We start from the raw sequence: 12,573 nt of genomic DNA, 5'->3' as shown, positions 1-12,573 counted from the left end.
CATAAGACTGTTCTTACTACTCTATGAGACTCATGCATTTTTTAGTGCTGTGTGCTGACAGTTCTTTGAGCATGGGAAAATTTTGACAATACAAATCTAGAAAACTAGGCTGAAATACCACACATCAAAATCACAGTGGGTCTAGGTAGCTGTTACCTCATGCCTAAGTGGAAAGTACTCTTATAGGATAAATAGATGTTTTCTCTTGGTTTCCTTATGAAATTTCAATCATTTGAATGAATTTGCACCATTTCACTATGAGGCAAATTTTTCTTCAAATCCAAGAAATTCCATAGAATCATAGGATATCTGGAATTGGAAGGGACCCAACAAGGACCATCAAGTCCAACTCCTGGCTCCACATAGGACCACAGACCAAATCAGACCATGGGTCTGAGAGCATTCTCCAAATGCTTCTTGAACTCCAGCAGCTCAGTGCTGTGACCACTGCCCTGGGGAGCCTGTCCCAGTGCCCGACCACCTCTGGGTGCAGAACCTTTCCCTCACACCCAGCCTGACCCTCCCCTGTCCCAGCTCCATGCCGTTCCCTCGGGTCCTGTCGCTGTCCCCAGAGAGCAGAGCTCAGCGCCTGCCCCTGCGCTCCCCTCGTGAGGGAGCTGCAGGCCGCCATGAGGCCTCCCCTCGGCCTGCTCTGCTCTGGGCTGAACAAACCAAGGGACCTCAGCTGCTCCTCACATGTTTTCCCCTCCAGACCCTTCACTATCTTTTTAGCCCTTCTTTGGACACTCTCTAACCATTTTCTTTCTTTCTTATATTGCGGTGCCCAAAACTGCACACAGAGCTTGAGGTGAGGCTGCACCAGCATGGAGCACTTCCCTTGACCTGCTAGCAATGCTAGCACACTTCAGAAGAACCCCACATTTAGGTTAGTTTACCCAAATATTTGCATGCTTTTCAGGAGCATGTCAGACAGCTGCACCATTTGTTTCTACAAGCACGGAAAGTTGGGTTTATTTCCAACAAAATTCAGTAGACCAGTTGTCAAAAAGAGTAGAATCAAAGCACTTCAATTCTCTTCCTTTTTACAGGAGAAGAAAGACAGGAAGAGAGGGGAAAAAATAATAATAAAAAAATAAAATAAAAAAATGAATCCAGACTCTCTAACTCTTTTTCAGGCAGGTTTAGTAAAATCAGAGAAACAGTACTCTCTATCACTCGAAAGTCTTACAGGACAGATGAGAACAGCAAAGCTTCATTCTTTGCACTGTGTGTGCTTGATGTGAGCGTATCATTGTCATAATATACCCATTAGGTGCCAGGCACTTTGAAGCAGCTGGCTAATAAAATGAATATAACCCAGTTGCCTGATTCAGGCTGGAATTGTTACATCCTCCTCCCCAGATAGGAACAAAGGATAGAGGTGAATTGTCAGATTAGCACTTCAGCAGATGTACTGAGGAGATCATGCACATTTTTTCTATGCCCATAAAGGACTTCAAGACCTGCAACTAAAGCAGACTAACAGAGAGCTTCTTTTAAATGCTTGAAAGATGTTCTGTCTTCGCAGCTTATGCTCTCCTTAGTGTGTTGCCAGTACTGGGCAGCTCCACAAGGTGTAAGCAGCCCGCAGATTAGCTTTTCATGTCTAAAATCTATACCTGCAAGTGTGCATTATTACAATTACATTGAAAATGCACTGTCCGTATCGGAGCTCCTGGGAATGGACTGCAGGAGGAAGAGGTTCATAGATAGCAAGGTGAGCTTCTGATAAATTTGGCAATAAGATCACTACAATACTATCATTTTTATTTTACTTTTTTTTTAGAGTACAAAACTGCCTCCACTCTCTTCCCTCAGACACGTCTCATTTAATTTTTCTAAATAAAATATTAGGAAGACACTCAGGCACATTCTTGCATCACCTTAGGAGCCCTTCACTTTCTAATGCCAACTAGGGCCTGGTAGTGTCTTCTTCAGACTGTCACCTGCTCCCCCAGAGTTCACCCTCCTGCTGAGCAGTGATTCCCAGCCTTCAGGCACACTTTCTGGGATGCACCAGTTGCATCTGTGCTTTCAAGAGCAGCCGTGAGCAGGCTGATCTCTTGTCCACAACTTGTGGAAAGTTGTCTGAGAATGCACTGTGGTGCTCAAATCTGCTTGGAGAAGACCTGCTGGATATGGCTAGGCCTTATCTAAGGTTCTCAGTATCTGCAGACAGAAAGTCTGGTTTGGTGGTGAGTCCTCAAAAAGCAACAGACATGGTCTTAAGCTATCTGTATTACCCAGGCCAGAAAAGTCCTGGGCCATCAGAAGCCCTGATGACAAGGCTTCTTCACCCCACCTGGTTATTCAGTCATATTTGTGTCAAACATTAGCAGAAGACTCTGCAACTGCTCCAAGAAATGTTCAGTATAAGCAGGGGCAATTGAAAAAGTTTTATTTTGGCCAAAAAGTACCGCAAATGCATTTAAAAGAAAGATTAAATTTGCAGGAACCATCTTAAGAAATTAAATCCACACTACCTTTCCTATAACACAAATGGTGACTCGTTAAAGAACGTTCCTTGCTTACTGCCAACAGTACTAACCCATATATTCTTCTATTTCTTCAGCAGGAACAGGAACAGCAGTTCATGCCAAAAGAATATCATACCTCCTTCTTTCCTAGAAGTCTTTCTGAAATGTATAACTGTATTCCTGTTGGCCAAACTGTCATTAGGGTATTTGGCACCATATGACTATGTCATCTTCTGTGAAACCTCATATACACTGTGTAGGTGGCTCCTGCATCACATTTCTAACATCATCCAATGATGACTCTGTACTCACAGATCTCAAAATCTTTTCATTTCAAGTAGACCGTGTTATGAGGCATGAATGAATTCCTCTATGAAATGGTTCCAAAAATCTTTAGTCCATTAGTAGTCCGTTCCAGCTGAGTTACAGCTAAATAAAGCACTGCAGCCTTCTAAGAACTCTAGCAAATGGTTGCATATTCATATGCGTGTCAGGACAGGAGCTCAGTGTGTGTGTGTACCATCTTCACCTAAATCTCAGTTGAGGATCATACAGCCAAACAGAACCTGAATCATACTGCAGAACAGCAACTGTTTTATATCAGCCCCTCTTGCAGCATGCTACTTGAGATGGCTCTGAAGTCAAGCAGATCAGAACTTGGAATTTAATCTTGCACTGTAATCTGTCCTGTTAGTTACAAGGTATTCACAGAACCACAGTATTAGTGCAGAAGACTTATGAAATCCCTTATGAATGAAATTTTCAGGAGATATAAACTGACGTAATATCATATCCTGAAAGTCCAGCTGTATAAAAGAGCAGAGGGGCCAGCCAAGTAGACGTTTAGTGTTTTTCAGCTGTTCAGCACAGATCTGCTAACAATGCGGGAAAGGGACCCAAATCTGCTTCTAGCTAAGTCTGATTTTCTGTCCTCACCACAATGAAGAAAGCTATGCCTATGCTAATAAATCCCACAGGCCTGAGCTCCACATGCAAAGATCACAGATCATAGAATCACAGAATGGTTTGGGTTGGAAGGGACCTTAAAGCCCATCTAATTCCAACTCCCCTGCCATGGGCAGGGACACCTCCCACCAGCCCAGGTTGCCCAAAGCCCCATCCAGCCTGGCCTTGAGCACTCCCAGGGATGGGGCATCCACAGCTTCTCTGGGCAGCCTGGGCCAGTGCCTCACCACCCTGCGAGTAAAGAAATTCTTCTTTCATTTTTACGAGTCTAGTTGGCATGACCTGAAATTGTGCGGGTAAACGTGCTTAGTGTTAAACAAACACATGCTCACACCACTGCTTTGGCTCTGTTTGTTTTGCCCGCATACTTGTATAACCTTACACTCCTGCCCCTATATACAGCAGATACGGAGGTGAAGAGATGTGACCAATGTCTTCCAACAAGCCAGGTCCGGAGTTACAAATGAAATTGTGGCATCATGACCCAGGCCATGTCCTCATTGCTGGGCTACGCTGCTAGAAAGTCTTTTTGTTTGGGTGTGTGCTAGAAGAATCACTTCAGATCTGAGCTGTAGCTTCAGAGGAGGAGAAGGAGCAGGAGATGATTACTGCTCTTGGCATTTTAACTTCTAAATCTGTTTAGAGAAATACTTGTTTTTTGCAGCAAAATTTAGGTAAAATGGTAATCAATGCCTGGAATTGTGCTTTGGCAAGAACTGTACTAATGGTGAATCAGTAGCTTCTGCTAATCCGCTCTTTCTCCAACATCTGTAGGTTATCCATGTATATCCACCAAGCCCAAGGCTTTGATTCATCCCAGGTATTCCGTCATTGAATAACAGCCTTTAATTAAAAAAATATATCTAACCACCTAAGATGCCTGGTGACTAATAAAGACCCTTAGGAGAAGTCTAACTAGCTAGACACAACAGAGTCTAGGGAAACATTCAAACACAGTATGTATCAAATGACATCTCTAATCAAATGATCATTAGCAGGAGCATTTCGTATCCTGTCGCAGACCCTGACTGATCACTGTCCTTTACTCAGCTAATACGCTCTATTAATCTTACTCAAGAAACAATGTTTCACAGCAGGCTTTAAAATCAGGACAATTCAGAACTTGTCAACTCATAAGTAAAGCACAGCAGAGTTATTTGCTAAAGCCATTAGCTGATATTTTCTAAGCAATGGAAAAGTACAAGAAAGCAAATAAATGCCCTTTTCTACTATGGCACTAATGTAAGACTGCAGTCACCATATTCTCTGGAAGAAGATTCCTAAAAGCCAAGGTTACAGTTCAATTCAACATCATGCAATTCAATTGGAAGCCTATAGAAACCCACCTACCAAAACGTATTTCCTCCCTCTATTGTCCTCTGCCCATAACCGTAACATGCCCACAAATAGGGCTCTCATACCCACTTTTTAACACCACTGGTGCTGACTCAAGTGCCAAGAATTACAGGCAAACCCCGTGACCTCCTTCATGGATTAAGGTACAATCAAGTCTCTGTGACTACCTAAAAAAGTAACCCATCAAACACCAATACTGAGACTGAAGTGACCGTCTGCACAAAGGTTAAGCACGTATCCCACTCCCACCCTTATCTATCGCTTGACGAGATGTTCTTCCTACAAATGGGCTGAAGCAAGGAAAGGCAGGCTCAGAGCATTCATGTGATACGATCAGGCCCATCATGAAATTTCCTTTTTATCAGTACTCGAATATTTCAACATATAGCTGTGAGTCAGAGAAAGTCTTTTCAAAAAACAAGAAAACAAAACAAAACCCAAGAAGAAACTATCTAACCTCCGCGTGGAGAATGGTACACCAGTATTTTGTGGGAGCTTCTTTTTGAGTACAGACCAAACAAAAAAACAATGGCTTCAATTTATATTAAGTATTGTAAGTGTCTTTGGATTTATTTGACTTCCAAGACAACAGCATTTATCTGAAATTTCAACCTGTTCATCTTACTAGAGGCTCTACACACTCAGAATCATATCTTAACAGGGGTAAAACTATTTCAAGTTTCATTCGCAGGAAAACTGCACTCCATTTTTACATTTTTAGGAATCTTCCAACCCATTTTCCACCTAAAAATAAATTATTTTGTAGGTCAGTTCACAAGGCTTGACAAGTTCATAGATAGCTTCTATGAGACTTTTATGGGAGGCTCTGCTGGATTTTATGCTTTTCTACAATTTACCAAGAAATATGATGCAAGGGACTATTTGTCTGTGATCAAAATCTATTTCCAGAAGATATCTTCTTTGATCTTTCCTATCACTCATTGCTTTTCCTAAAGGTGTTTTGCTCTGTTTTTAAAAGACTAACCATATGGCCATGTGTGACTCAGGAGCATCCCTTTAGAAGGTACACATCAGTGGGAAATAAACCTTCTGTTATTTTAACCTCTGATAATCATTAGTATATAGAGAAGCTCCAAAGTGTCTGTGTGGGGAATAGGATCAAGAATCCTCTTGGCACCAAGAAGCAGACACAAAGAGAGGAGAAGAAATTACAAGAAAATTTCCCAGGGTCCCACTGGGCACTGCATACAAATTTGTGGAGTTTCATACCAAGAGGTACTGAAAGTTGCTGGACCATAAAGAAGGAATAAGAGAAAGGATCCAGGCTTCACGGATCCTTAAATAAGTAGAAAAGTGAATGTAAGGTGAGTCAAAGTACCAATACTTATTGAGCACAGCTGTCCTCAGCACACTGAGACATACATTAAATAAAAAGAGCAACTCACCCTTTGACCTGGTAAACCCGGGACTCCAGGCTTGCCTTCTGGACCAGCCTCTCCCTTTAAAAGTGAATATATTTTTAGAAAGTTAACCAAGTTAAAAACAAACAAACAAACAACAACCTAATGAACTATGTCACCATTTTCTGGGCTACTGCTACTGAATGGCTACCTAGACAATTCTTAACTGATAATTACATTGTCCTGTGAGCAGAAGAGAATAAGAAAACAGGATAGAGAAAAACTGACAATGCCCTGATTAAATCCAGAGCACACAATTACATAGTTAAAGCCAGATATACCTACTTAATGCATCTTCACAATGCCATCAATTTTACAAAACCCAATCAACGGTGAAACGCAACAAACAATTCAGAAACAAGGAAATACAGAGTGTGTGCAAATGAGGCAGCAGTGATAGTTTGAAGTGAGATTTCCTGCAGAGCTGGGTTATAAAATGTACCTGGTAGAAGACACAATCAAGTGAAAAGTAAGAATACTGGAGTGCCTAAATTGTTGCAAATATTGTGTTGTATTCCCTGCTGAAACACAAACACACATCTCTTATTCTTCATATGCAAAAAAAAATTTTACTGAGACATTGTGGCATAAAGCAATCATTTGCAGCAACCATTCTTTGCCCATCGTTCTATGATGGCTTACGGGCTACCAGCGAGGCTCCTCTCTGAGGTGTGCTGAATACTCATTCAGCTCCTCAGGACGTTAAAAATGGAAAAAGAATCAGCTTCTGCAGGACAACAGCCTTGAGGAAATGTATACCTCTGTGTCATGCCTGCCCATGTCCTGGGTGCCACCTCCATACGTTCAGAGTGGCCATCTCAGCAGGAGAGTTTCTCTCTCCAGTGAAAAAAACAGAAGGCTGGGGGCACTGTTTAAGCTCTTAGTGTCCGAATAATGTATAAGATTTTGCATGTATCCCTCAGCTCAGCCTGAGTTTCAGTTTCTGGGGCTTGTAAGAAGTGAGATAAACCACTTACTGGAGGTCCAGGAAGTCCAGGTTGGCCTTGTGGTCCTCGTGGGCCAGGCTCTCCCTACAGACGTAAGGTAAGAAAAAAAAATGTTAAAATACCCATAGGAAAAATTATATGGGCAGAGTACTCATGCCGGACATCTGTACAGGACCTACACCGCCCCCTTCCTCATAGGCCCCCAAAAAAACAGTGCAGAGACCAGCTGGTTTTCTCCTTCACCCCGGGGTTACTTGAATTATCAGCACTCATTAGACTGCACGCAGACTGATCCACCCACACTTAGGCAGCATTTATCCGTAACTGGCTCTCTGTTAATCAAAGGTAGTAACTCTGCCACAGACCCTGGGCTATCCTGGATATTCCAGGAAAACACTGTGGGCTGGGGTTCAGCGGTGGAGAAAAGCAATTCCTGCAAAAGTAGCTTCCGCAGCATTTTCCCCAGAGCCAGCACAGCTGTGAAGGGCTTTAAAGTATTGTATGCATGCTGCATATAATTACATGAAATAGGAGTAAAATACAACCTATACACATAACAACACAAAGTAAAAAAAAAATATATGTAGGAAAATTGACTGAAGAAATTGGTGTCTTTTCCCTGTTTGAGTGCCCAGGTTCAGAGAGAAACTCAGCATAACACTCGGACACAGTTTAACTTTTAATTTAACACTTTCCAGGATGTAAAGAATTGCATAGCTGACTCCTTCCAGTTTACACTTGTCACTCATGTTAAATTCATTGCACTTTAAAAGGATGTTACCCTTTTCCCTCTCCTGTTTATTTTCCCCGCTGTAAGTATGTTAACTTGTTTCTTGATGTCCTGACATTGCTTTTATCCACCTTAATTTTGAAATATCCTTCTAAAGCAAAATCTAATCTAGCAGGCAGTTAAAATACGTAAGAGCATCCTTGCAGCAGAAGCGCAGATATTGAATCTCTCTTACTTGCTCGCCTTTTAAGCCTTCAGTGTGTACCTGCAATAAAAATGCAAAGTTACACAGGGAAAAAAAGAGAAAAGACACCACAGGAGGTGCTGGGGTGTGACTGTCCCACCCAGTGTATTTTTCTCTCCTCGCCTTTTCCTCAAGGTACACCGTAACTGCGACAGCTCCTCGAATCCTGTTGCGGGCTGGGGGATATTTTCTATTTAAGAAGCTCAGACTGTCAGGGTTTGCTCACTCAGTTCCCTGTGAAGGGATTCGTGAGGCTGTATAAACAGTAAGAACATCATTCATTATCTTGCCAGTATAAATAAGTTCGTAAGTTCTCCTTGATGCAACCATTGGGGCTGTGACTGACAGCTGTCAGTTTTCTCAGCCCTCTGCACCCACCTCCTGGAACTTCAGTGGGCACTGGGACAAGGCAGTGCTCATTTTCAGGTTTCATGTACATCTTTCAAAATCTCTTGGCAACTACCGTCACATCAGTAATTTCCCATTTAAGCAGAATAGTAAGAGGCTCCTTCCCATACAGTTGTTATTCTCTCTTTTTTTTTTTTTTTCCCCCCCAGATGTCTTTCTCCCTCCCTCCTTTGGTTTCTACCACTTTCTAGTTGAGGAAACTGCTCACTACTTTTCTCATGATGTCCAGGGAGCTTTTAATTCTTATCTTTAGCGCCCAGTCCTTCTTTGGCACAGTTTTATATTCAGTACTACTGGTCTCAGTAACTTCTTTAATGCATTCCACCAATAGTCCGAGTGTTGTTTTCTTATTTTAATCCATTTTTTTGGAAAGTAAAAGGGGTACGCCCTAACTGCTTTGTTACGAGCCCCTGCAGAAATCAGTTTTAGACCTCTCTTCTGCATATTTAGTAAATCTTTTTTCTTCATTCACTTGGAGATGACCTCTAGACATCCTTGTGCCCCTGAAGGCACCACTGTAGGGAAAGGGATGCTTAAAGACGTGTAAAGCTAGCACCATGCAAAAGATCAGCCCCCTCTCTCCGATTTTCTTGGTTTGTCTTTTACCACTTTTGTTGGCATTGGCTCAACAGCTGTCCCGGGACCCACAAAGTCATGTCAAAGCATTTCTCTGATTTACCTGAGGTAATGTTTCATTGTCTCTTCAAGTCCTAATCTTCACATTTCAATATCTCCCAAAATTGTGACAGCACATCTCCTCACTGGAATTTGTCATGGTCCTTCTTCAGAAATCTTTACTGGCTTAAACGTCACTTTTTTTTTTTTTTCCAAATCTATTTAAGAACATTTAATAAAGTTCTCGAGTCCCCAGCTTCCATATTCTATTTTCACACAATAAAGCTTATAATGTTTGAAAAAAAAATAAATCTTACTGAAGAGCCTGGCAATCCTGGGAGTCCTGGTTCACCCTGCAGGGAAATACAACAGAAATTAAAAAATAAACAAATAAAAAAAATTTAAAAAAATAAAAAACATAACACAAAACACAGCATAACACACTACATAACACAGAACAAAAGCAAACTTCCCAACATGTTTTCCAACTGCTGTTGTACATTCTTATTTTCTATGCCAACCTATAATTGATAGATATGAATATGCAATCCCAATTAACTCATGTCCTTTCTACCCTACAAATGAACATATGCAGGAACTGCTTGTCTTCTGTGCCACCGTGATGTTACACACTGATTCCAATAATATTTACTGACTTAAAATGGTGCCAAATTCCCCAAGTCATTCTTACAGAGCAGAATGATGCTGTAAGTGTTTGCAGGACACTAGGATGCTACTCTGCATGATCCACTCTACATGATTTACTGCCACCTAGGCTATCCATTTATTCCAGCAATGTGTCTCCAGTGGTGTCCCGTATTTACTATGCTTTATGACTAAGCCTCCAGAAGGTGTCTCTTTTACTTCAGGTACAGACCAATGCAAAAATTATCATACAGTTTCCTTTCATACTCTATTTCTTCATTACTCTTGTAGGTCTCTGAGTGACCCAGCATACCTTTCATTCTCTTTCCTCTTGATTACTATTTGTTATTTATTCCAAAGAGAGTCCATACTATGTCAGAAGGACTGAAGAGACACATGTCATCCACACTGAAAGTTATGGAGCAAGGAGCTAAACATTTTCTGGAAGGGCTAGATGCAGCTACTAGAGAGAGATGGATGAAGTGTTATGAAGTCAAGATTGTTCTCTGCTTCAGCATCCTGGAGCACAAAGATATTGCTATCTGTTATCATGTCCATGGATATGCCCTGATTGTAGATGCTTCTGAAATCTCACCTATATCTTTTCAATCTGATTGGGAAAGTAATAACATTTGCTTCTGATCTCTGCCATCTTGGATAAGGTTTACTGCTTGGACGAGAAAAGGAGAAAGAAAATCTAGAACGGGACACAACTTTCTATTCATGTTAAAGAACTAGATAGGAAATATCAAAACCACAATGTCAACCTGGAAAAGGGCTGTCCTGGAAACTCTAATAAATCTGCAAAATAACAAGGTTGAAATTGCTGCTGAGAGCAATTAATAATTATAATGCAGGTAAAAGGACTGGTCTCATCTGATTGGCACTTTCTGAGTCAATTCTACATCTCCTGGGTCACAAAACCAGCCTCTACACAAACACGTTGACGTTTCTACTCACCTTTTGTAACTGAGGAAGACTTCTAGGGCCAAACTACTCTCTACTTCTTTCTACTTCCACAAAGAGGGTTAAACTAGGTAGAGGAGCTATAACCAGACCTGTTTTACCTTTCACTTTTGCTCATTTCAGACTGAAGCAACATCGGGAAAGATAAACATTTATATATTCACAAAAACATAAATAAGAGAAATAATAAGTCAAGAGCCATGATATTTCCAGCACTGGGGGTTCTAGGAGAAAATAAGAAATGTCTCTGAACCCCTCCTGTGCATCTCATCCCAACTCACCTTTTCTCCTTTGGTCCCACTGGCACCTGGAGGGCCTGGGCTGCCAGCAGGGCCCTGTAAAAAGGAAAAAACAGAGAGTTTTACATACTTTGTAAACTTTTACCTTTGTTTTACTTATTCCAGGTCATCATTTGCAATGCCCTTTAAAGTACAGGAGAAACAGAAGGTTGCAGGTTTGGGTATCAACAGTCCAAACCGCTATGTCTCATTGCACTGCGATAGCTAATACTACACACAAGGCTGCTTTGGCTCTACCATGTAGACAGGAAAGGGAATAAGGACGGAGATGCCACAGCAGGCACGATAACAGCAATCCAATTTTCCAATTTCAGCTGGTTCAGAAGGATTGCAGTTCAGGGAGTAAATCAGCGTCAAACACAAAATTTAGGATAAAATTCAGGCGTGAAGATTTGCCCACTGCTAGGTGTCTAGACATGAAAAAGGCAGAAAAACTTCAGAATAACCCAACTTCTGTAATAGGGTGTCACTTGGAGAAATTGTTCCTTAGAAGTAGTAAACAATCAGCATCCACCTTCACATCCCTCTGCAATTCCTCATTTCATCCACTTTTGCTGCAAGTACAAACCAGTCCTGTAAACAATGCAATGGGCACGGTGAACATAGTTCATTGAGATGCCAGTGCCGCATCTAACACTGGGAAACATTTCCATCTTATAAGGATAGTGATAAACACTAACCAGAGAAATATTTCACGGCATAGGATAAACCATGGCTGAGGAACAGAGCAGAGAGAAAGTGATGATTAACAATCAAATCTCCCACAGAGAAATAGAAAAAAAAAAAAAAAAAGTGAAATAATCTCTATCAACTCACTGAAAAGGAAGGTGTAGTTTAACAAAGACTACGATTGCTTATGACACTACACCTTGCCATCTAAATACAAAAGATGTCTGATATGGAAACAAAATGACTTCCCAAATCAACCACACCAAATTGAAACTCTGCCAAAAGAGTGAAAGCGAGGCAGTTGGGCAGTTTCTCCACCTCTGCAAATGCAAAATCACGCCTCAAAACGATCCTTTCCATAGAGGGAAACAGCGAGGGCTAGGGGATAGGATGCAGACATAGCAGCCTGGAGGCTTCAGGCTCAAGGGTGGTAACTATTAGTTGCATGACTTTTGGCAAATCGCATCACTTGTCTCTGTTTCTTACTCCATCCTTTGCTATTTAGACCAGAAGATCCTTGGTAGTAAAGGATGGTTCTCATTAGGGACAGTACACTGAGTAATGAAAACAAGTCTTGTGGGATCTATAGATAGTTTAGATACAGACAGACAAGGTGTTATCTATCTAATCAGCAGAAGTGCACTGATTTTATAGAATATCTTTCTGGTTTCGTCTTGTCTTAAAAATGTAAATAGTTCCAAGCTATAGTTTTTCTGTTGAAAACAAACCAAACATATTAAACCTAGTTCTCTTCCTTTCATGTTGTGGGTGGAAAAAAACGCACTTTATAAAAGTCAGGATCAAACAGCTAAATTTTTATGTGTGCTTCC

General features: G+C 41.3%; 1 protein-coding gene across 2 annotated transcripts in view; it reads right to left on the bottom strand.

Annotated features, from left to right (window-relative positions):
- COL22A1 (collagen type XXII alpha 1 chain) overlaps positions 1 to 12,573 on the bottom strand; it is a 232,239-nt gene that overhangs the window by 78,510 nt on the left and 141,156 nt on the right. For both annotated transcript variants that reach the window (XM_083826393.1, XM_083826392.1), the window contains 5 exons: positions 11,057 to 11,110; positions 9,482 to 9,517; positions 8,133 to 8,162; positions 7,198 to 7,251; positions 6,206 to 6,259 (listed from right to left, as the gene is read on the bottom strand). In XM_083826393.1, coding sequence (XP_083682519.1) covers positions 6,206 to 6,259; positions 7,198 to 7,251; positions 8,133 to 8,162; positions 9,482 to 9,517; positions 11,057 to 11,110 — 228 coding nt within the window. The remainder of the gene's footprint in view (positions 1 to 6,205; positions 6,260 to 7,197; positions 7,252 to 8,132; positions 8,163 to 9,481; positions 9,518 to 11,056; positions 11,111 to 12,573) is intronic.

This window comes from Anser anser, assembly GCF_964211835.1.
Source record: "Anser anser genome assembly, chromosome: 2".
Taxonomy (NCBI): Eukaryota; Metazoa; Chordata; class Aves; order Anseriformes; family Anatidae; genus Anser; species Anser anser.
The sequence above is the reverse complement of the archived record's forward strand: the minus strand, read 5'-3'. Positions and strand labels throughout refer to the sequence as shown.